The sequence below is a fragment of the Pelophylax lessonae genome (assembly GCF_965119305.1).
Source record: "Pelophylax lessonae genome assembly, chromosome: 5".
Lineage (NCBI taxonomy): Eukaryota > Metazoa > Chordata > Amphibia > Anura > Ranidae > Pelophylax > Pelophylax lessonae.
In genome coordinates, this window is record NC_138772.1 from 67384203 (window position 1) to 67406911 (window position 22709).

General features: G+C 44.3%; 1 protein-coding gene across 2 annotated transcripts in view; it reads left to right on the forward strand.

The window, feature by feature from the left end:
- Window positions 1–22709, forward strand: part of STAM (signal transducing adaptor molecule) — a 72100-nt gene that overhangs the window by 1905 nt on the left and 47486 nt on the right. For both annotated transcript variants that reach the window (XM_082257789.1, XM_082257790.1), the window contains exon 2: window positions 21985–22069. In XM_082257789.1, coding sequence (XP_082113915.1) covers window positions 21985–22069 — 85 coding nt within the window. The remainder of the gene's footprint in view (window positions 1–21984; window positions 22070–22709) is intronic.

Here is a 22709-nt window from a genome sequence, read left to right on the forward strand (position 1 = left end):
CTGCTGTGTCTAAACCAGGGGTGGGGAACCTACGTCCCGGGGGCCGTATGCGGCCCTCAAAGTCATTTGGTCCGGCCCCCCGTGCAGCCGAGTCTGTGTCTCTCAGCTGATCTGTCAGAACGGAGCCAATGCTTCCTGTATAGTTCTGGCTCCGTTCTGAAAGACTGCGTGAGTCACAAGCTGAGTGATAATAAATGCACTCTGCCTGTGACCAATACAGGAAACATTGCCTCTTCCTCCAGCGCGGCGCCGCTGCTAGTCAGCATTTCCCGCCAGCAGCACACACAGTAGTACCAGCCAGAGCCAGCAGTACCCACAGCAGTACCAGCCAGAGCCAGCAGTACCCACAGCACAGTACCAACCTGAGCCAGCAGTACCAAAGGCAGTACCTACAGCACAGTACCAGCCTGAATCAGCAATACCCACAGCAGTACCAGCCTGAGCCAGCAGTACCAGCCTGAGCCAGCTGTAACCACCAGCAGTACCAGCCAGCTATACCCACCAGCAGTACCCGCCAGCAGTTCTTTTCAAAACTTACCACCACAAAGTCGACTGCGCTCCAGACTGATTGACGCAAACCTTGAAAACCAGTTGAGAGTAGCAACATCATCAATACCAGCTAACATCACACACCTCACCAAAGAGAAGCAGTTGCAGCCATCACATTAGGGGGGAGTTAATTACATTTTTGACCAAATATAACAGGCACATTTTTAAGTTGATCATTTTGTACGGCCCCCGAATGATTTTATAAATACACAAACGGCCCTTGACAGAAAAAAGGTTCCCAACCCCTGGTCTAAACCAATGAGGAGCGTGGGAGAGCCTTGGCTCTTGTGCACATCGCTGAATGGAGATGGGGCTCAGGTAAGTATTTAGTAGAGGGGTGGGGGAGCTGCACATAGGTGTTTTTTTTTTTTACCTTGACCTCTTTGGCGCTGGCCTTACACATATATGTGGTTGCTCGGCAGATGGGATGTAACACCGAGCGGCCGTATATATGCAGCCCTTTTAAAACCACTTACTGTGCTGAGAGTAGCCAATGGGGGATCAATGCATAGTTGTAATTGGAAGCTTTGTGATCATGTGACATGAAATCCCAGCCGTCACATGACCTGAATGCTTGCCTCCTTCTCTAGATTTTAGAACTCTTAAAGGGCCAGGAGGCTGTCTGTGCGAAGGCGTAAATGGGGAGAATCCATTAAGATATATGGCCTTCAAGTTTGAAGCGGAGATCCTGTCCAGGCATCTAGTGGTGTCCTCACCCAAACCAATTCTTGAATCGGATCTCGGGTGCTGGCACTGCCATCTCGGCTAAGGGAAACTGACAGGGAAGCCTTGAGGCTTCACAGCCGGTTTCCCTACTGTTCATGTGCGAATCGTGCTGGGGTCTGTCAATGGGCCGGCTGTGGGGGGGAGCAGGGGCCAAACTTCCTCCTCACTTCACCACAGTGAACTGAGCCGAAAGTAGGAACCTGTCAAAACCAGGTACCCGCTTCCCCCAAAAAGGTGCCAGATGTGACAGCGGAGGGGAGGGGACTTTGGCAGACAAGCAGAGCCTTCGCTTTTGGATGGAGCTCCACTTTAAGAAACAGTTTATTTTGTTCTGGCTGTTGGAATGCTTTAACTTGCAAACATGTGAAGACGCCTGTAAACGTCTAGCAATAACGCATTCACGCGTGTTTTTTTTTTTTTTTTTTTTGTGCCCAAACACCCCTCTTCTGAACGTGCTGATGATGGGTTTTCTTTTTTCAGGCAGTAAACGCTCCTCTTCTAAACGCTTGTATAGGCCTGTGTGTGCATGGACACATATGTTAATATAGGCTGTAAAAATAAATGCCAAACGCCTGTTTTTTTACCCTGTGTGCATGAGATCAAATTGTTTTTTTATTTTATTCCTGTATGTATATAAAAATTGTGTACTCACTAGTCCATGGGTGTCCAACCTTTTGGCTTCTCTGGACCACATTGAGTGTAGAGAAATTTTCTCGGGCTGCATATAAAGCCGGGGGATCGCACGGCACTTGCAGCCTAGTGCGTGCCTATCCAATGCAGCCTAAACAGTGCCATCCAGTGCAGCTTCCCCAGTGCATGCCCATCCATTGCAGCCTGATCAGTGCCCATCCAATGTAGCCTCATGAGTGCATGCCCATTCAATGCAGCCTGATCAGTGCTAATCCCAATGCAGCCTCACCAGTGCGTGCCCATCCAATGCAGCCTCACCAGTGCGTGCCCATCCAATGCAGTCTGCAATGAAGAGAGAGGAGAGCCACTGGATTACACAGAGCTGGGATCTCCCGCTTACCCGGCGACCGCTGTCATACACAGTCCTGCCTCCTGGACCGGCTCCTATGATAGTAGTCACCAATGTGCTGTCTATCATGGGAGCTGGTCCCGGAAGCAGGGCTTCGTATGACAGTGGCTGCTAGGTAAGCAGGAGATCCCAGATCTGCTTGTAATCCGGCAGCACTAAACCTGGTACACAGGGGCTGAATATTCTCTGGTATCCGCTGGTGTTCCGTGAGAAAACCATACCCTCGTCACTTCCGGTTCCGCTACGGAGGGTATGGATTTCTCACGGTAGTTAAACTTGCGGCGGGTACATTAAAACACTTCGGGTGCAACATAAATCATGTCCTCTCCTATCGCTGAAACTTCCCTCATCTCCGGTAATAAATATAAAAGCGGATCACGGAGCCGCGATCGCCGTCACATTTACGTCTCATACACCCGCCGCCGCCGCTTTTATATTTATTACCGGAGATGAGGGAAGTTACAGCGATAGGAGAGGACATGATTTATGTTGCACCCGAAGTGTTTTAATGTACCCGCCGCAAGTATAACTTTAGAGACAGTGCCGTGATAAATTCATGCCCACCGAGCATGCGCACTTCTCAAATTCTTTCTTCTTCAATCACGTATCCGGGGCTCTGAGCATGCGCACTACTGCGCTGCTCAGCTGTTTCAGACCGGAAGTGACGAGGGTATTTTTTCTCCACGGGGTATGGTTTTTTAACGTTACACCGGTTCAAATGAAACCAGTTGACATTTGGCCTGTGTGTACACCAGCCTGTCCGACAGAAGCTGGGCGAACAGCTGGCGGGGGGACACATTAGCTTAGGGGGGAAATCGCTGTACTAACATCGGATAGTACAGCGGCTCCTCAGTTTATTTTTGGTTCGGTCTGCTTGGTTGAACGAAAAGAAACTGATTGTGTGTACGAGGAATAATAGACCTGTGGTGTCTGCTCATACACAAAATATGCGCAGTCAGCGTGCTGGACACCTTGCCTAGATAATGGTAGAGGATTTTTTTTTTAAATTACATTTCCATGTTGGGGAGCCCAATTCAAACTCACTGAAACATCCTTTAACCACTTGCCGCGCGCCCACCGTCAAATGATGGCGGAGCGGAGCGGTGCAGCTCTCGTTCTGGGATGAAATCATATGGCGGCCGCGGGGGTGCGCAGCGTGGTGATCGTGGAAGCGTCATGTCCTAGAAACACGGCAATGACATGGCTCTTTACCCATGTGATCGGCTGTGTCCAATCACAGCTAGTCACATGTAAATGTGGAAGTGCCGTTATTCGGCTCTCCTCACCTCACACTGTCCTCGAACGGGAGCACCAGACAAGTAATCAGGGCACTGATTACAACCAAGTAAAATAAATGCACATGAATTGCATAAAAACATGGCACATCAGTGCACCCAATCAGTGGCAATCAGTGCCCATTATTGATGCCAGTCTGCCCATCAGTGCTGCATATCGGTGCCACCTCATCAGCGCACATCAGTGAAGGAGAAAAATTACTTATTTACAAAATGTACTGACAGAAACTAAGGAACTTTTTTTTTTTTTTAGTTAAAAATAAAAAACCCAGCTGTGATTAAATACCACCAGAAGAAAGCTCTGTGTGCAAAAAATTATACAATTTTAATTTGTGTACAGCATTGCATGACTGCTCAATTGTCATTCAAAGTGTGACAGCGCTGAAAGCTGAAAATTGGCCTGGGCAGGAAGGGGGTGAAAGTGCCCAGGATTAAAGTGGTTAAAGCTGGACATTATTTTTTGCAGCACAGCACAATGCATGGTGATGTTACTGTACATTGTGGTTTGCAATGTGCGGCAGTGTATGTGCGTTCTATTAGAGCTCATTCACATGGGCACTCAGCCCTGTACAGTGCAAAAAGCTCTTTGTTTACTTTTCCTAGTGCTGGCAGGGATTAGAGAATGGCCATGCATCGGCTGTAAGGACCCACCTGCACAGTCTTCTCCCAGCAGGGACAACTTTCCCTGACTCAGCTGATCACAGATCGGGGTAAAGGGGCAATCACAGTGGCCCTTTACCAGCTGTGTCCAATGATAGCTGATCACAATGTAAACCCAAGCCGATTATCAGCTTTCGGACAGGAGAGAGCTGATATCCAGCTTGTGTTAAAGGGACATTGAAGTCCCAACGGTGCTTCCAATCAGTGCCTCCTCATCATGTCATCTCTGTGTCTCCTATTAGTACCCCCTATCAGTGCTTCCTCATTATGTCATCTGTGTCTCCTATTAGTGCCCCCTATCAGTGCTTCCTCATTATGTCATCTCTGTGTCACCTATTAGTGCCTCCTCATCATGCCATCTCTGTGTCTCCTATTAGTGCCCCCTATTAGTGCTTCCTCATCATGTCATCTCTGTGTCTCCTATTAGTGCCCCCTATCAGTGCTTCCTCATCATGTCATCTCTGTGTCTCCTATTAGTGCCCCCTATCAGTGCTTCCTCATTATGTCATCTCTGTGTCACCTATTAGTGCCTCCTCATCATGCCATCTCTGTGTCTCCTATTAGTGCCCCCTATTAGTGCTTCCTCATCATGTCATCTGTGTCTCCTATTAGTGCCCCCTATCAGTGCTTCCTCATCATGTCATCTCTGTGTCTCCTATTAGTGCCCCCTATTAGTGCTTCCTCATCATGTCATCTGTGTCTCCTATTAGTGCCCCCTATCAGTGCCTCCTCATCATGTCATTTCTGTGTCACCTATTGGTGCCGCCTCATCAGTGCACATCAATGAAGGAGAAAAGTTACCCGTTTTCAAAATTTTAATACAAACTATGAAAAAAAAAAAAAACTTTATTTGTTTAGCAAAAAATAAAAACCCAGTGTTGATTAAATACCACCAAAAGAAAGGTTTATTAGTGTGAAAAAAGAAATGATCTAAAATTAATATGGGTACAGTGTTGCATGACCGTGCAATTGTCATTCAAAGTATGACGGCACTGAAAGCTGAAAATTGGTGGGGGCAGGAAGGGGGTGACAGTGCCCGGTAGGCAAGTGGTTAAAGGACTGAACTTTGAAAGCTGTCTGAGAGAGAAAAAAAAGCACAGGACTAGTCACTGGTACTTGTAGAGGCAGGGATCTTCTCCCTCATGTCAGAGCCTCTATCAAGGAGAACAGTGAGACGCACATTGGTGACCTCTCCGGATTTCACTCCAGATACCTTGAGACTCGCAGTGCGTTAGATCTCATGCTGCAGATTCACAGCTGTGAGGCTGTAGGAGGAGTGCCTAGGCACATTCGCATACCAGGAAGTGCACCGCATTAATAGGCGTTCCCTATTACATAGCAAATCTTCACTTTTGGAATTCAGGTCCATTAATAATGTATTCGAGCCAATCAACAGGTCCAGAGTCTGTTCTTAGTTGGGGGTGCATCAGTGCTGCGGACTTCAGTTGGTGTCTTTAAAGGTGTCAGTGTACGCCGTCCCTAATTTGTGTAAGTACATTGACCCTTGAATACTGTATAAAGAACCTTAATGGGCCCAGTGTCACTTTTCATATTGGTCACTGTCCTAGTGATGCTAGGCTGTAATGTCCCCACCATATACCGTCACACACTCTGCCAGACCTTTTCATGCCACCCCACCTGTATGGTTTTTGAATGCAGAAACCAGCATTTGAGCGTGGGACACGGGTGCTGCAAGGCAGTAATCCTTGCCCCTGTGCCTCCATACTGCACATGGCCTCATTGTGCCGAGTTGTTTTCGTCTTTTTACATAGAAGCGTTCAGTGTTTTCTCTGGACAAAACCAGATCCATAAATACATCAGTGTTACAATTGTAAGAGGAGATCTCTGTAAAGTCCATTCAACATCAGTCGGAGACAAAGGAAGGAGCTTGTGCTGAGCCGCAGTCTCCAGCAGGGATACAGTCACTCGGACCAAAGGACGATCCGCACCAAGTTTTTGTTTGCTGTTGATTAAGAAAATAATTTTTGCTGTTGATTAAGAAAAAATAGAAATTTGCAGGGAGAATGTGTCCCTTAACTGTCATCTCCTCAGTACAGGAGTCCACCCTGATTGAGCTCTCATGTCAGGGTGGATCTGATTCAAATCAAGTCAATTAAAATAATTTTTAAAGAGCATCTGTCATCTCTGTCCCGCAGTGGCTTCTCCTCTGACCCGCTGTTGATTCACCAACAGTCACATTCACTTTAGTGGGATGGCTGGTGATGCGGCAGTGACACAACAAGGTGAGGGACGTGGCAGCAGCAGGTGACTGGATGCCCGCTAACAGGTTCTGGATCAGTGATCATGGCACCAGCTTAAAGGAGAAGTTCACCTTTACAGAAAAAATAATTAATGCGTGTATTTTTGCAGAAAAAAAAAATGCACATTCAATATTTTTTTCCTTGCAGGAGCATGAAAGCATTGGTCACGGTGCAACGTGCGCTCCTGCAAACATTTCCTCCGGTTTTCAGTCCATACCTCTGTACATGATTTCTGTTTGAAAGCTGGAGGACATGTCTGTGGACTACGAGAACACTCATCAGCGCCCATTGAAACTTAAAAGTCCATCTGCCGCGGTGAAAAAAAAAATAGATTTCTTTGGATTAGTGTCTGGGGGGTCTAAAAGGTGTACCTGTGAAGTTTCAGCTCTGTAGCATGTCCAGAACCAGAAAAAAAGATAATTTTTCTTAGAATTATTAACAGAGCAGGCTAGTGGCTCCTCTGCACCTGGGCGTTTTTTTTTTTTTTGCTGGCATTTTTTGGGCGTCTGTGGAGGCATGCCTGCCTCCAAAGACGCCCAAAAAATGCTCGATAAATGCCTGCAACAAAAACGTCCAGGTGGAGAGGAGCCACTACCCTGCTCTATTAATAATTCTTAGAAAAATGTATCTTTTTTTTCTGGTTCTGGACATGCTACAGAGATGAAACTTCACAGGTACACTTTTTAGACCCCCCAGACACTAAATCCAAAAAAAGTCATGCCTGCCTCCAAAAATGCCCGATAAATGCCTGCAACAAAAACACCCAGGTGGAGAGAAGCCCTATGCCTGTGCTACTAAAAATTCTAAGAAAAATGCTTTTTTTTTTTCTTGTTCAGGACCATTTTAATGGAAGGTCGGATCACAAGTCGCTTCAAATAAGATAAGGAGGCGACTCCCATTGAAGTCTATGGGACAAGTCGGATACAAGTCGCCTCAAAGTAGTACAGGACCCTTTTCAGAAGTCAGAGCGACTTCAGTAGTGCCAATTAAGACGGCACTCATTGATATTGCTTTTGTTATGTCAAGCGACTTGGGGCGACTTGAGGGCACACAAGTCGCCTCACAAGTCGCGGCAGTGTGGATGGACTCTAAGGGTTCACATGAAGGAATGGTGCATTCTGTGTGCGTTTCCTGCACGACATTTGAGCGCACTGCCCTTGCGATCTGCAAGCGTGTGCCAATGTATTGTTAATGGCACCCCAAACGCATGCCTTTAGATGCAGTACAGTATCATGCAATTTGGTGCACTGTTTTCTTAAAAGTAGAAAAAACACAACTTTTTGGGTGGTCCGGGGCATTGTGCAGCCTGTTAAAACACACCGTACAGGAACCTGTGTGTTCCCCTATGATCCCCTATGGTCCCGGTGTGCAGCAGCCCTCAGGGCCCAGTTAGACAGTTGCATTGTAATAATGCATTTTTTATCCTACATTAGGGCAACAAAGCTACAGCTGGCCATACACTAGTAGAGATTTTGTTTGAAATTTTTAAGAACATTCTTTGATTTTTCTAATCATTAGTTGGGATGGCTTTTTGACTTCTTTGTCGAGGAAAATTTTAAGGAGTAGGGTGGAACTATTTCTGACAATGTGGTTTTAATTTTGGCCATTTGTTCCAAAATCGAATGTTAGAAGCCGACAAATTTTTAAAGTGCTTTTGAGCAACATTTGCCAAGCCCTCAAATGTACTGAGAATTTTCATTCAAATGTTTGTTTGAAAATCTGCTAATGTATGGCTCGCATAAAGGTAAAATCCACTGGAAAAAAATAATTATATATATATATATATATATATGGCTGAAACAACTAATCGATTATGAAAATAGTTGTCAACTATTTTCGTAATCGATCAGCCGATTAGTTGTCCTGCATACAGAATGCATTATTTGTTTACATATCAGAAAATACAGTGTAAAGCACATACAGCTCAGTACACCATCCATACATGTATGTAGATGGCAGAGAACTTGTGAATGTGTGAGGAGCAATGCCTCATGGGAAATGCAGTCCTGGGCAAGAGAAAGAACCAAGTGATTCTAAAGGCAGAGGCTTTTTTTTTTTTTTACCTTACTTTTGGGACACTCTGTACAGTACTATACTTTGCTGCTTCCTTTAGGGGCACTTTAAAGGCAGGAGGAGCCAGAAGTGCATTTGGGGGAGCAGAAGAGGAGAATCAGGCCCCGTTCACACTGGGGCGATCCGACTTCCCCAGGCGACCGCACCGCGATCTCGGAGCGGCCGGCACGGACTTTATAACATTGAAGTCAATGCAGGTCGCTCCGGGTCGCCCCAAAGAAGCTCTGGACCCTTTTTCTAAGTTGGAGCGACTTGTGTCGCTCCTATTAGAACAGGTCCACAGCTTCTGTATGGCAGGCGACCTACGGCGACCTGTCAGGCGACCAGGTCGCCTGACAGGTCGCCCCAGTGTGAACGGGGGCTCAGTGCTGCTCTGTGCAAAATCATTACACAGAGAGGGTAAGTATGGCAAGATTGTAAAAAAAAAAATCCAACGTTTACAATCGCTTTAAGTGATTCCCGTGCAGGGAAGATGAGCATCTGAACACAGAGAAGGTGGAGGCAGATAGACTAGAGATGATATAAGGAATTACAATTACATTTAAAGTAAAAGTTTACTAGTATTGTGCTTTATATTTAAAATTATTATATCTATGAAAAAAAAGTCTCAGCTTTTAGTACTACTTTAATATAAAAATGTTTCCCTATTCACTCCCTTCATATAGCTTCATGTCTGACTACCAGTTAAAAAATCCTGCATATCCGACTTCTGGGAATATTTTTTTATATACATACACATGATGCAAGATATAATACTTTCACTTTTTTACAGTAGAAATTATAATTATATTACAGTAGCGATATCTGCTGTGTTCTCTCAGAGTGGATTAAATATCCAACTTTATAGCTGGATATTTATATTTACCACTTCATAGAGATATTCAAGAATATTAACACACACTTTTTTTTAGGTTTTTTTCGAATAGTCGATTAATCGGCCAACTAATCGATTATGAAAATAATCGTTAGTTGCAGCCCTAAATAAATATATATATTTTTACACAGGTGGTCCCTGGGTTACAAACATCCGACTTAAGGCCCGTACACACGTACCGATCGTCAGCGAACGATCGGCCGTCTTTTGTCCCTGGGCTGTCGTGTCTTTTGAAAAGTGCAAAGACAGCACAAGAATTTTGTCCGCCGACTACAGCAGTGATGTCATGTGATGGTTAACTTTCCCTGTGTTTTTTCTTTTCTGAGCATGCCCAGTCTTGCAAATCTGCGGTCTGTCGGCCGAATTCTGTACTGACTGGCGAACAATCGGCCGCTCTGGTGTCATCATACAAAAATTTTAATGCTTGCAAGACAGACTCTTGTCGGCAGAATGTGCGCTGATGGCTGTCGCAGGCACCATACTAACAAGCGTACAATCGGCAGATCTTTCGTCCGCCGACGTTTGTATGCCGACGATCGGTACGTGTGTACGGGCCTTTACAAATGACCACTACTTACAAATGGAGGGAGACAACAGGAAGTGAGAGGAAATCTCCCCCTAGGAAGGGAAATTCACTCCTGTAAGAGTTCTCATGGAAAAAAGGTTTCTCCACTGAAGCTTTATCACCAATCCTTGTTTTCACCACAACCCAAAATGTTCAAAATCCAGTTATTATAGGGACAGAAAGTGAGGTGAAATCTTCTGAACAAGGGTACAGACAGCAAAACAAATGGTACAGGGGTGTTAACCCTTCCCTATGCTATCCTAAAAACTTGAATTATTCTTTTGGCTGGAGCTACACTTAAAAAAATGAACCTGTTCCCACTTACAACAAATTGGACTTAAGAACAAACCTACAGACCCTATCTTGTTTGTAACCCAGGGACCGCATATATATATTCTATATTCTATACAAATGCTACACAAGTCATATTGTAACAGTCTATGTTGATAGGGGATTTGAGCAAATTTCTTGCCAGGAATCTGTGGTTTCTGGAAGAAAAATTTGCCTTGCGTATGGCCAGCCTAATTCTTTTATAATGTGCTGTGCTACCACCGCTTTAAGTATGGTGCATTGGGGTGTCATTCATTTTTAATTAGCACCTCAGTGCAGCTAGGCGTTCAAACATCTGTTTGTTGTGGTGAAACAAACAGTGCATGTCCATTAAAAAATGTTTGGCAGCTGAATTAAAAGGAATAGGCTACCCAAACAAAATGCATGTTAACATGCGTGTGATAATGTAACCCATCACAGCAATCCTAAATGTACCATTAAAAAAAAACATTTCTGCACCATAATCCTTGAGTCTGCATCACTCAGAGGTATAGAATCTAGAAACATTTTAGCAAGTAAAGCAATTGTCACTCTTCCCCATGGTAAATGTGAAGCCAGCCTTCAGTTAAAGTGTTACTAAACCCAGGACTCTGCATTCACTACATCTGTTCTCCCACAGTACACAGAACATGGAAATTATTTTAGTAAATATAAACTGCAAAATACCTTTTCTCATCAGCAGTATATAGCAGTCATGTGACTTCTATTAGTGTCATGCCGAACACTGGTTAAAGCTTGTAGGAGGAGTTTTCATTCACCTCCTGATAATCCTATGAGGCTGCACAACCCCTGACCCTCTGTCTGGACAGTGATGATTAACACCCTCCCCCCCCCAAAAAAAACAAAAAAAAAAAAAAAAAAAAGCGCTCTAGCAATACACATCAAACTAAGCATGTGCCCCCAAGGCTCTGTACTAACAGAAGATGGATTGGGGACAGTAAAAGAAGGGGAGGTTCAGAGAAGACCAGATCAAGCAGCATTTTTACACAATGTAGAGGATTAACCCCTTAGGCTCCACAGTGAGTATAACAAGCATGCTTTACTGCATATATAGACTGATTTTACTGGTGTGGGTTTAGTAACACTTTACAGTGGTATTCGTCTTTACTCTGAGAGGTAGAATATAGAAAGATTTTAGCAAGTGAAGCAGTTGTCACCCTTCACCATGGTAAATGTGGAGCCCAGTTGAAGAAGCCTGCCTTCAGTTAATTTCACTAAATCCAGGACCTGCATTCACTATATCTGGTCTCTCACAGAACATGGAAATGTAATTGTTTTAGTAAGTAACAAGCATGCTTTACTGCATATACAGACTAATGTTACTGTTATGGGTTTAGTAACACTTTAAATCAGTCTTGTTATTTATGTTATTTAAAAAAAAAATATATATATATATATATACTTCCTCTGTATAATGGTTTTGCACAGAGCAGCCCAGTTCCTGCTCTTCTCGGGTCCCTCGCGGGCGCTCCTGGCCCCTCCCTCCTGCCAGGCTTGCTGTGGAGGTTCCATTCACACATAGAGCCATGGTTTGGCCCTGCCCCTTCCATCTCCAGATTAGCTCACTGGCTGTGATTGACAGCAGCGGGAGCCAATGGCTCCCTCTGCTGCCAAAAGCCAATCAGGAGTGCGAGTCCCCGGCGAGCCAAGGCTCTTGTAGACTTCGCTGGCCAGAGGGGGCTCAGGTAAGTGTGGGGGGGGGGGGGGTGGGTGCTGCTGCACAGAGGGTTTTTTTTACTTTCATGCATAGAATGCATGAGGGTAAAAAAACCTTGTGCCTTTTACTATCACTTTAATGTATCCTCTCCTACCTGAGTCTAACCTGTGACTGACCAGCTTGTCAGGAACAGATTGTGCGGATGGTATCGCTCTGTAATATAACGCCATATGTTGCTAAGTGTTAGGTTTCCTGAAAGAGACAATACAGCTAAAAAGCTTGTGTTGGAATGACAGCCCTGTTCATGCAGTGCTCCCTGATTGGCTCATAGTGCTGGTGCTCAGCTGGTGGTTTTGCACAAAGGGAAATTTGGGAAGCAAATCTAAAGATTTCCAACAATGAAAAGTGCAGGTTTTATGCTGACAGATGTATGCTTTTAGATTTCACTTCCTCTTCCCAGAACAAGAAGTAGGAGAAATCTCTCCAACCATCGGCCTCACGTGTGTGCCGCAGTCAATGGAAACTGAACTCCGAAATAAGTAACTGTACCAGTAAGTGTCTGTTAGTGATCCCGTTGATGGTATATTTCTGCCAGTGACTGGATCATTATGTGTGATGTAGCCCCTACTCGGCGGTTCAGAAAGCACAGATATCATCCACAGCACAGCCAGGCAACTGGCATTTCCATTTCTTTTGGCATAGAGTTCCTTTAATTATTTAAAAGAAGATTGAAATGGAAAATTGTATTGGCTCAAAGGATAATTAGATGCACAAGATGTCCAGTCATCGCTCTGTAAATGTTATATATATATATATAAAAAGGCTGATGGACATTTTTAGGTGTGCCTGTGTAAAATATAGGGGGTGGATTTACCAAAGGCAAATAGACTGTATAGGTGCATTCATTTTCCCCAGAGCTTGGTTAATGTGGTGAAGCTTCATTTTTTGTAAAGCTTATCCAATAATGTGCAAGGAAAAAAAAAAAAAAATATAGGATTTTTGCTTGCACATGATTGGCTGATGGAAATCAGTAGAACTTTACCACATTCACCAAGCTCTGGGGAAAATGAGTGTAACTGCCCCGGTCTTTTTTCCCATTGAGGAGTCGATTTACTAAAGATAAATAGACTGCAGTTTGCCAAGTGAAGTTGCTCCAGTGCGTAGGCCAGGTTCACATATGTGCGAATTGGATGCAATATTTTTTTTTTTTTTTTTTTTTGTGCATCCAATTTGCATGACATGTGAATGTGACTGGCTCTAAATGGAGCCAGTTCACACATGTCCGGGGCTGCCGCAGTGTGATTTCCAAAAGGGTCCTGTGCTTTGTTTTTCCGGTTCAGGTGAAAATTAAGGGAAAAATTCAGATGTGATTCGCACCTGAACCGGTGAACAGAAGCGCACCAGACTTCGGGCTGAAAACCGCGGCCTTAGTAAATGTGCAGACGCTCTACTGACTTCCATCAGCCAATCATGTGAAAGCATGTGATTGGGCGAAGCTTTACCTCATTTATTAAGCTCTGGCACAACCGCACTTTGCTAAGTGCAGTCTATTTCCCTTTAATCAACCCCAAATCCATTGTCGGTTTGTACTGCATGCTGCGCCATTCTGTGTTTTTGATATGGTATGCGTCATCCTGTACGCTGTGTTGTATGCAGTGTACTCTAAACCGCTCCGCCGTGTATGGTGTGCTCTTGTATTATTTTCTACATATATTTGCTCTGTACACTGTGCTATACGTTATATATGCCACACTGCTGTGCGTGTTTTAGAATATTGTACACTTTGCTGTATGCAATGTACTCAACATTGCCTGTGTGCGCTGTACTATTTGTTATATACTCCACATCCTGTACACTGTGCTGTACATTGTATACTTTGCATTCCTTTGCTTTGCACACTGTGCTGGATGGTATATACTCCATACTGCTCCACTGTACTCCACATTATACCTTTTTGTGTGCTGTCCTATTTGTTATATACTCCACATCCTGTACACTGTGCTGTACATTGTATACTTTGCATTCCTTTGCTTTGCACACTGTGCTGGATGGTTTATACTCCATACTGCTCCACTGTACTCCACATTTCCTGACTGTGCACTGTCCTATTGGTTATATTCTTCACATCCTGTACACTGTGCTGTGCATTGTATACTTCACACTTCTTCATTTTGTATGTCATAGTTACATAGTAGGTGAGGTTGAATAAAGGCAATAGTCCATCCAGTTCAACCTGTGTAGATGTGTGTGGCTGTAATCATCTCACATACCCCTGAATGTTCTGATCCTTGAGATGTACGTCTAAGAGTCTTTTGAAAGCCACCATACTACCCGCAGAAACCACCTCTTGAGGTAGAGAATTCCACAATCTTGTAGCCCTAACAGTAAAGAACCCCCCACGTTGCCTGAGGTTAAAACGCTTCTCCTCCAATCTCATTGTGTGCCCCCGAGTCCTCATGCAATCCCTTCGACTGAACAGCTTTTTTTCTAAGCTGAGATCCCCATTGAGATATTTAAAAATTGCTATCCTGTCCCCCCTCAGACGTCTCTTCTCCAGGGGCGTCTCTTCTCCAGGGTTAGGCTGGATGTTATATACTCCATACTGCTCCACTGCATACATTGTTCTGTGCGTTGTACTGTACATTCTACATTCAACAATATTACCCCCCCTCTGTAACATCTGCTGTATGTTGTATACCCCACATTGCTCCACTCTGTACTGTGCTGTTTATATTATATAATCCAAATTCCTCCACTGTGTTCAGTGTGCTTCATGCAATATATTCCACAGCGCTTGGCTCTGTACACTGTGCTGTATGTTATATATACTCGGCATTGCTTTATGTATCCCCAGTAGTGTTTAATATATGAACGCACATTGCTAGGGTCTTTAAATAACTGCATGCTAATTCTATGTGCTAACATGTACCCCCACCACCACCGCCGCCACCTCCCTTCAGATTTTGCTCTTTGCTCTATCATTGTATCCCCCTCTCAGTGGGCTCTGGTGGCAGCCTGTGGTGTTCCTTTATCTGGCAAAGCAGCTGGGAATCCCTTTGTGCAATTCGTCACATCAGCGTCCTATACAAGGAGGACACGGCTACCTTCATCAGCATTAAGATTTTAGTGCTGCAATATCCTTGGGAAGTAATCGGCCTTCACAAGTTTTTATTTTTTTTTCCCCTCTTGCTGTTTTCATTCAATTTGATTGAAATTGTGATAGTTCTCATTAGAAAGGTAATTGTTAATTTTGGTAACTTTCTCTTTTTCTTTCTGCATGCTGTCAAAGATAATGTGCTTGATACAACTACATAGAAAATAAAAGGTAGAGAAAACAAATTTCGAATGATTTCTGTGAAGGAAAAAAAAAAAACACGATTTGAGGGCTTATGTATAAACATTGGAAAATTAAATTGGGGGGGGGGGGGGGCAGTTTTCACTAATTAGGTTTACCCTGTAATGCCTCGTACACGCGATCAGATAATCGGATGACTTATCGTTTGCATATTGTTGCATGACACTAGTATCGAACTCAACAATGCGTACTAAACGTGTGATTTTTTTTTTTTTTTTTTTTTGTGCGATTCTGGAAAAGCTTCCTGGTAGCTACGTATCGGATAGTGCAAAACAAAAATAGTGTTTCTGATTTCTGATCATGCGTGGTCTTGTCTATCGAGATATATATTTTTTTTTTTTTTGCGAACACATACTGTACTGATTAAACAATTTTTGTTCGCTAGGCTATCGTACAACAAAAGTTTTTGTGTTTGTCCCTTCGGATTTTGTTGGACGAAATGTGATCGGCTGTCGAAAGCGGTGTACTAACAATCAGATTATTGTGCTATTAATTCAAAAGCGATTTTATTTATTTATTTATTTATTCTCCATGCGATTTATCTGATCGTGTGTATGAGGCAATTTTCCCTGGGGCAATAAAACCTACTGATTGGTTGCTTTAGGCAGCTGCTTTTCTTTTTTGCATATTTCCTTGCTGTAGGGGGTTACACTTTAGCTAAGGCTGTATAAAAATCCTGGGTGACCGCACTCTATTAAAATCTATTTCTTTATTGTGGTATATCTATAAAATCATATAGAATGCAGCAGAAGTGAGACCTCTAATGTGTGCTGAATCATGAATTTGGCTAAAGCTAGCCACAAATATGAGACACTGCTCCCCAGGATTGTGGACAGTTCCTGGGCCGTTTGGTTAACATGACCATGTCCTGTGTAGCATTGCACCAATCCGATATTGGGATCGGATATCGGCCTCGCTACTGCCAAAATAGCTGGTATCGGGGATCAGTAAAATGAACAGGTCCACGGGCCGGTCCGGTTTCGTCGCAGCAGAAGCTACCGCGGTGTCTGCTGAATCCCGGCTCAGCCGTCACTTACTTGCACGGAGCCGCTACTTCCTGTATAGGTCCGGCTTACAGGCAGAGTGATATTAGATGCACTCCACCTGTGAATGGAGAAGCCATACACAGGAAGCAGAGGCTTTGCTCTGTACTGCAGCCGCATGCTTCCCGGGCTCAGCCACAGACAGACAGAGCCACTGCCTACAAGCAAATCCCTGCAAGTGCCCTTATTGCTATTACTGTATACTGTGTGTGTGTGTGTGTGTGTGTGTGTGTGTATGTGTATATATATATATTTCTCAGGTTTAGCTGCGATGTTGTATGTTGCATTTTAAATTCCTGTTTGCAGGATTTTGCATTTCATATTTTTTACATATTTACTGTTTGATATGTTCAAGCAATAAACTTTGTTTTTTTTTTTTTTCTTGTGGCTACATTTTATTCTTTTTTAATTTTGAATTTGATTAAATATATATTTTAGATTTTGAATGCACAATTGTTATAACAAAACAATAGTTCCGGATCGGTATTGGTATCGGGACTAGAAAAGTCGGATCGGTGCACCCCTAGTCCTGTGCCTCCATCCTTGTTTAGTAGTGATCTGGGAGCCGGCTGTCTTTTTCCGGGTTCTCGCAGCAGGCCCCCTGATGACGTGGCGCTTACTGGGGTTTTTGGCATCAGTGTCCTAAGAGGCCGCAGGAGGCATTCTTCCCTAGGGGACAGTGGCAAGGAGTTAAAAAGGTGCACGTTTTTAATGTTGTGGGTGGTGTGGAAAGGTCTTTTTTTTGAGTAAAAGTCGGCTTTGAAGAAAATGTAGTAGCTGAAAGTGCACTACAAGAGACTTGCCCCTCTGGTGGCCTTTGTCCCCCCCCCCCTCCCCCCCCTCCTCTCCCCTCCCTCCTCTCCCCTCCCTTCCAGCAGTGCAGCTTCCACCAGTCTCTTCAGGGCTCCCCATATGCAGCACGTTTTCTAGTATCCCCAAGTTCAGCTTTAAAAGGATTTTGTTAAATACAAGCAGTGCAGGTCCCTGAATTGTACCTGGTACCCACCTTTTACCATCCCCTATACAGCATGACTCAGACTGGTAGAGGGGCAGTAAAAGAAGCCAGTTGGTTGAGCTGCGTTATAGGCTAACCAAGGACATGCTGATAGAAAGAGAGAGCAGAGTGACCGAGATGAGTTCATCAATCTGCTGCTTTTTTCTTTTTACTGTCCAGTCACAGGCTGGGGGAGGGACAAGACCTGTAAGTGGCGGGGCGGAGCTGTGTAAATCTCAGGACTGGATATGGACTTTATATGTATTTAATCTTCATATTTATCAATTTACCTGGAGTTCAGCCTTTTAACCTCTCCATGAAAATGGACTTCCATAGAAATTCATCCTTGGCGCCCTTAGTAGATTAGACATGGAGATTTGCCCTGAAGGTAACCTTTGCTGATGGTTTTTCTTTTTTCTTCGATGTTCATTTTGAATTTCCTGGCTATGTGAAAGGTTTCCTTTCCTGGACACATTTTGCAGCTTCACTTGGTTTTCCAATCCACAAAGTACACCGCTAATTAGAATTACTGATATAATATTCTCTCATTTCTTCAAACATGAAACCTCCTTCATTGATGAGGCACAGGGAGCCATTATGTACAAGTTGTCATCTAGAGAAAGCAGGTTTCTTGTGGTTAGAATAAAGGAAGGTGACAGCAATGTATCTTCTAAATGGCCGGCATGGAGGTGATCCCGCTGAGCGCTGCAGGCACCGTTCTGTAAGCACAATTACTAATGAAGAACGTTAAAAATTGCCACAGTCCAGCGTATAACCTGCAAATAAAATGCAATGCCACCTTCTTATGGGGGAGACATTCATCATTTTAATATTAATTGCTGATCACATCCAGATTTCTAGTGATGGAGAAGAGAAAATTCTGTACAGCACTCTCAGGCCAGTAGGAAGAGAGCAGTAATGGATAGGTGTAGATAGCAGGATATTATTTTTGTCTATGGGAATGTTTGACCATTCTACCAGAAGTGCATTTGTGAGGTCAGGCATTGATGTGGACGAGAAGGCCTGACTCCCAGTCTCCGTTCCTATTTATCCCAAAGGTGTTCTATTGGGTTGAGATACGAACTCTGTGCAGGCCAGTCAAGTTCCTCCACCCAAACTCGCTCATCCATGTCTTTATGGACCTTGTTTGTGCACTGGTCCAAATCATTTGGTGGAGGGGGGTTATGGTGTGGGGTTGTTTTTCAGGGGTTGGGCTTGGCCCCTTAGTTCCAGTGAAGGGAACTCTTAAGGCGTCAGCATACCAAGACATTTTGGACAATTTCATGCTCCCAACTTTGGGGGAACAGTTTGAGGATGGCCCCTTCCTGTACCAACATGACTGCGCACCAGTGCACAAAGCAAGGTCCATAAAGACATGGATGAGCGAGTTTGGGGTGGAGGAACTTGACTGGCCTGCACCTCAACCTGATAGAACACCTTTGGGATGAATTAGAGTGGAGACTCCGAGCCAGGCCTTCTCGTCCAACATCAGTGTCTGACCTCACAAATGCGCTTCTGGAAGAATGGTCAAACATTCCCATAGAAACACTCCTAAACCTTGTGGACAGCCTTACCAGAAGAGTTGAAGCTGTTATAGCTGCAAAGCCAACTTCATATTGAACCCTATGGACTAAGACTGGGATGCCATTTAAGTTCATGTGTGTGTAAAGGCAGGCGTCTGAATACTTTTGCCAATATAGTACACACTCATTCACTCTCTCTCATACACACACACACACACACACACACACACACACACACACACACACACACTGTCTATATGCTCTGTGCATCAATATTGCACAGAAAGGTCCCTTACCTCCACTTCCTGCGGTCCCCACTGGCGCTGTCTGCTTCTTCCTCCTTCAGGTGCCTCCTGTAGCATGCTGGGTGCTAAGGAAGCATCCATACATACACACCCCCGATCCGGGCTGTTTGCTTTTATAGACACACACAGCACCAGTAAGCCACTCCCCTCTTCAGGAGTTTGACTGACAGCAACAGGAGCTTATGTCTATACTCCCCTCAGTTTCTCCTTTTTGAAAGTACAAAGTGAGGAAGCCAGGTATGAGTTTAGGAATAGGTAGACAGGTAGTGGGGCATTTTATTTACTTGTATATTCTTTATTTAACCGGTTGCCGACTGCCGCAAGTACATATACTGCGGCGGTCAGCCCCGGCCAGGCAAAGTGGCGAATATATACGTCACTAGCCTGTCAGTTGCTTGTGAGCCAATAGCCGGGCCAGCGCCCGCCCCGGCTCGTTCCCTGGGAAGTCTGTGCCTGTGACAGGCGGACCCGATGTCCGCCAGTCACTCGCGATTGTCCTCCGTGAAGGGAGAAAGGCAGGCGGCTAATGTAAACAAGCCGCCTGTCATTCTCCCCTGTGTAAGAATGGAGATCAGACGTCCTACTATGTAGGACCGTTGATCTCTGTTCCTACACCAGTAGCCATGTCCAATCACAGTAAGAAGCACGCCCCTAGGGACACACTTAACCCCCTCCTTCCCCAATAAAGTTAACCCCTTCCCTGCCAGTGTAATTTTGCAGTAACAGTGCATATGTATAGCCCTGATTACTGTAGAAATGTCACTGGTAACCCCAAAAGTGTCAAAAATGTCAGTCAAGGGTCCGATCTGTCCGCCGCAATGTCGCAGTCCCACAAAAAAAAAAATTGAAGATCGCCGCCATTACGCATTAAAAAAAAAACACCAAAAATGACAAAAATCTTTCCTTTAGTTAGTAAACGCAATAACTTTTGCGCAAACCAATCAAAATACACTTTTTGCTATTTTTTTTTTTTTTACGTAACATATGTAGCAGAAAACAAATTGGCCAAAAATGTTAAAATTTTTATTTTTTTTACATTTTTTTTTTTTTTGGGAATTTCACATAAAAATATGTGAAAAATATTGTTATTTTTGCAAAATTTACGCTCTTTTTTTGTTTATAGCGCAAAAAGTAAAAATTGCACAGGTGATCAAATACCACCAAAAGAAAGCTCTGTTTGTGGGAAAAAAAGGACGTCAAATTCGTTAGAGGAAATAGAAAGGAAAAACTGGATTGAGTCATTTTTTATTTTTTTTTATTTTGCTTAGATACATTAAAGCGGAGTTCCACCCAAGATTGAATCTTCTGCTCATTTGCTTCTTCCCCCCTCCGGTGCCACATTTGGCACCTTTCGTGGGGGGGAGGGGGAAATGGGTACCTGTTTTTGACAAGTACCCTTCCCCACTTCTGGGAGACTGCGACGCGGCGCTGTCCCTTGGAAGTTTGGCCCCCTCCTCCTTCCCCCACTGCCAAGCCAATCTAAATGTGTAGCGCGCTTCGCGCAAGCGCAATAGGGACTCGCCCGTGAAGCCACAAGGCTTCACTGCCAGGTTCCCTTACCGGCAATGGCGGTGGCAGCACCCGACAGCCGATGTACTCCATGACAGTTAAGTGTCCTAATATTAAGTCAGCAGTTACAGTATGTGTAGCTGCTGACTTTTTTAATTTTTGGAGGGGGGAGGCTGGAACACCGCTTTAAGGTGAAAAACGTTTAGACTTTCAAATTGCTTTAATCCAACTCTATAATTCAATACATTAATATTTTTTTAAATGCAAGCAGTGTAAGTACCTGAATTTAACTTGGTATCAGCCTCTTGTAGTACATATACAGCAGAGCTTAGCGCGAAGGAGGTAGAAGCAGCAAGGCAGTTGTGCTGCAGTGCAAATAAAAGGAGGAGAGAGCTCTGTGTGCTGCTTTGCTTTTACTGTCCAGAAACAGGGTAAGGGTGGGGAAGGGACCTGTAGGTGTAAGTGAAACAGCATAAGAAAAAGATCAGGTCTGCGCTGTGTGGCAGAGCTGTGTAAATCTCAGGACTGGATGGACAGACAAATGCTTGATAAGATAGAATACATAAATAGGAACGGTTTTATCTGTGAATTGGGGAACATCCCTTCACTTCCTATCCCATAGCCAAAACAGGAAGTGAGAGGAAATCCCTGCAAATTAAGGGAATTCCTTGGGGACCCCCAGGTCACGAACTAGTGTCCCCATTGGAAAATTCCTCTTCATTATTTTTCTGGGGACAGCCCAAATTTGGGGATTTTCTTTTACTTTAAGTGCTGGTTCACATATGTGCGGCTGCGCCGATCGCATGTAATATCGGAGCGCACTGCTCCTTCATTACATGCGATCGGCTGTGCGGTGCGAATTTAGCCATACACTTTGTATGGCTAAATTCGCACTGCACCCGCAGTAAACTCGCACAGGACCCTTTTTTTTTTTGAGCCGCATCAGTATCGGATCGCACAGTGGTTCACACTTGTGCGATCCTATCCTGTGCGAAGTGCAAGATCGCACTGCGATATGCGATCAAACTGGGGGTGTCGTTAACATTACATTGACACCCCAGCGTATCGCATATGGCAGTGTGAACTGCCAAGGGTGCGTTTGCGATGCGGGAACAGGCTGCGAATTCGCAGCCTTCCCGCATCGCATAAGTGTGATCCTTAGCTCAGTGATAATGGTTAACATGACAAATAATACGATGTTCTGTTTTTTTCTTTCTTTCTGACAGAGAAAGCTACAAGTGAGTTGAACACGGCTGAAGACTGGAGTCTGATCCTGGACTTGTGTGATAAGGTTGGGCAGTCACGCACGGGGTGAGTTCTTCCTTAATATCCATCTACTTGGTGTAGAGGGACAGATAATTTGAATTTCTGCTGCTGTTGACGCATGTTCTGTAGAGATTATCAGGTTAGAGAGGATAGAAGAAATATGATTCTGCTTTGCAGTAAAATGGATAAATGGAGACCTCCATTGCTGAGCTCTCCTCCTGAAATTGTTAGTTGCCTACTTGTCATGCTGATCCAGTGGTTTTATTATTCTGTGAGACACTGACAGGAACAAGTATGCGGATCGGGAGTTCTGACTTCACGCTGTCTAATCTGCATGCTTTTTTCAGGTCGCTGACTCAGAACATTTTATGATGGAACTTCAAGCATAATTTTTAAAATGTGCAATCATCATAAATGCTTTTCCATGGTAGAAGAGAAATACTATACTGCTGTAGGAGTTGGTGTTGGTGCAGTGAGAGCAGAAGTGTGATGGTGGATGGGATATTGCGTGTCGGTAAGTGGGGTTTGTATGCTGGTGCAGTGGTGGTGAGTGGGGTGCTGCATAATGTTGAAGTGGCAGTAAGTGAGGTATTGATGGTGGTAGAGTTGTAGTGAGCTGGATATTGCACGTTGGACGGTGCTACAGCAGTGAGTGGGGTGTTGCCTGTCATGCAGTTGCAATGAT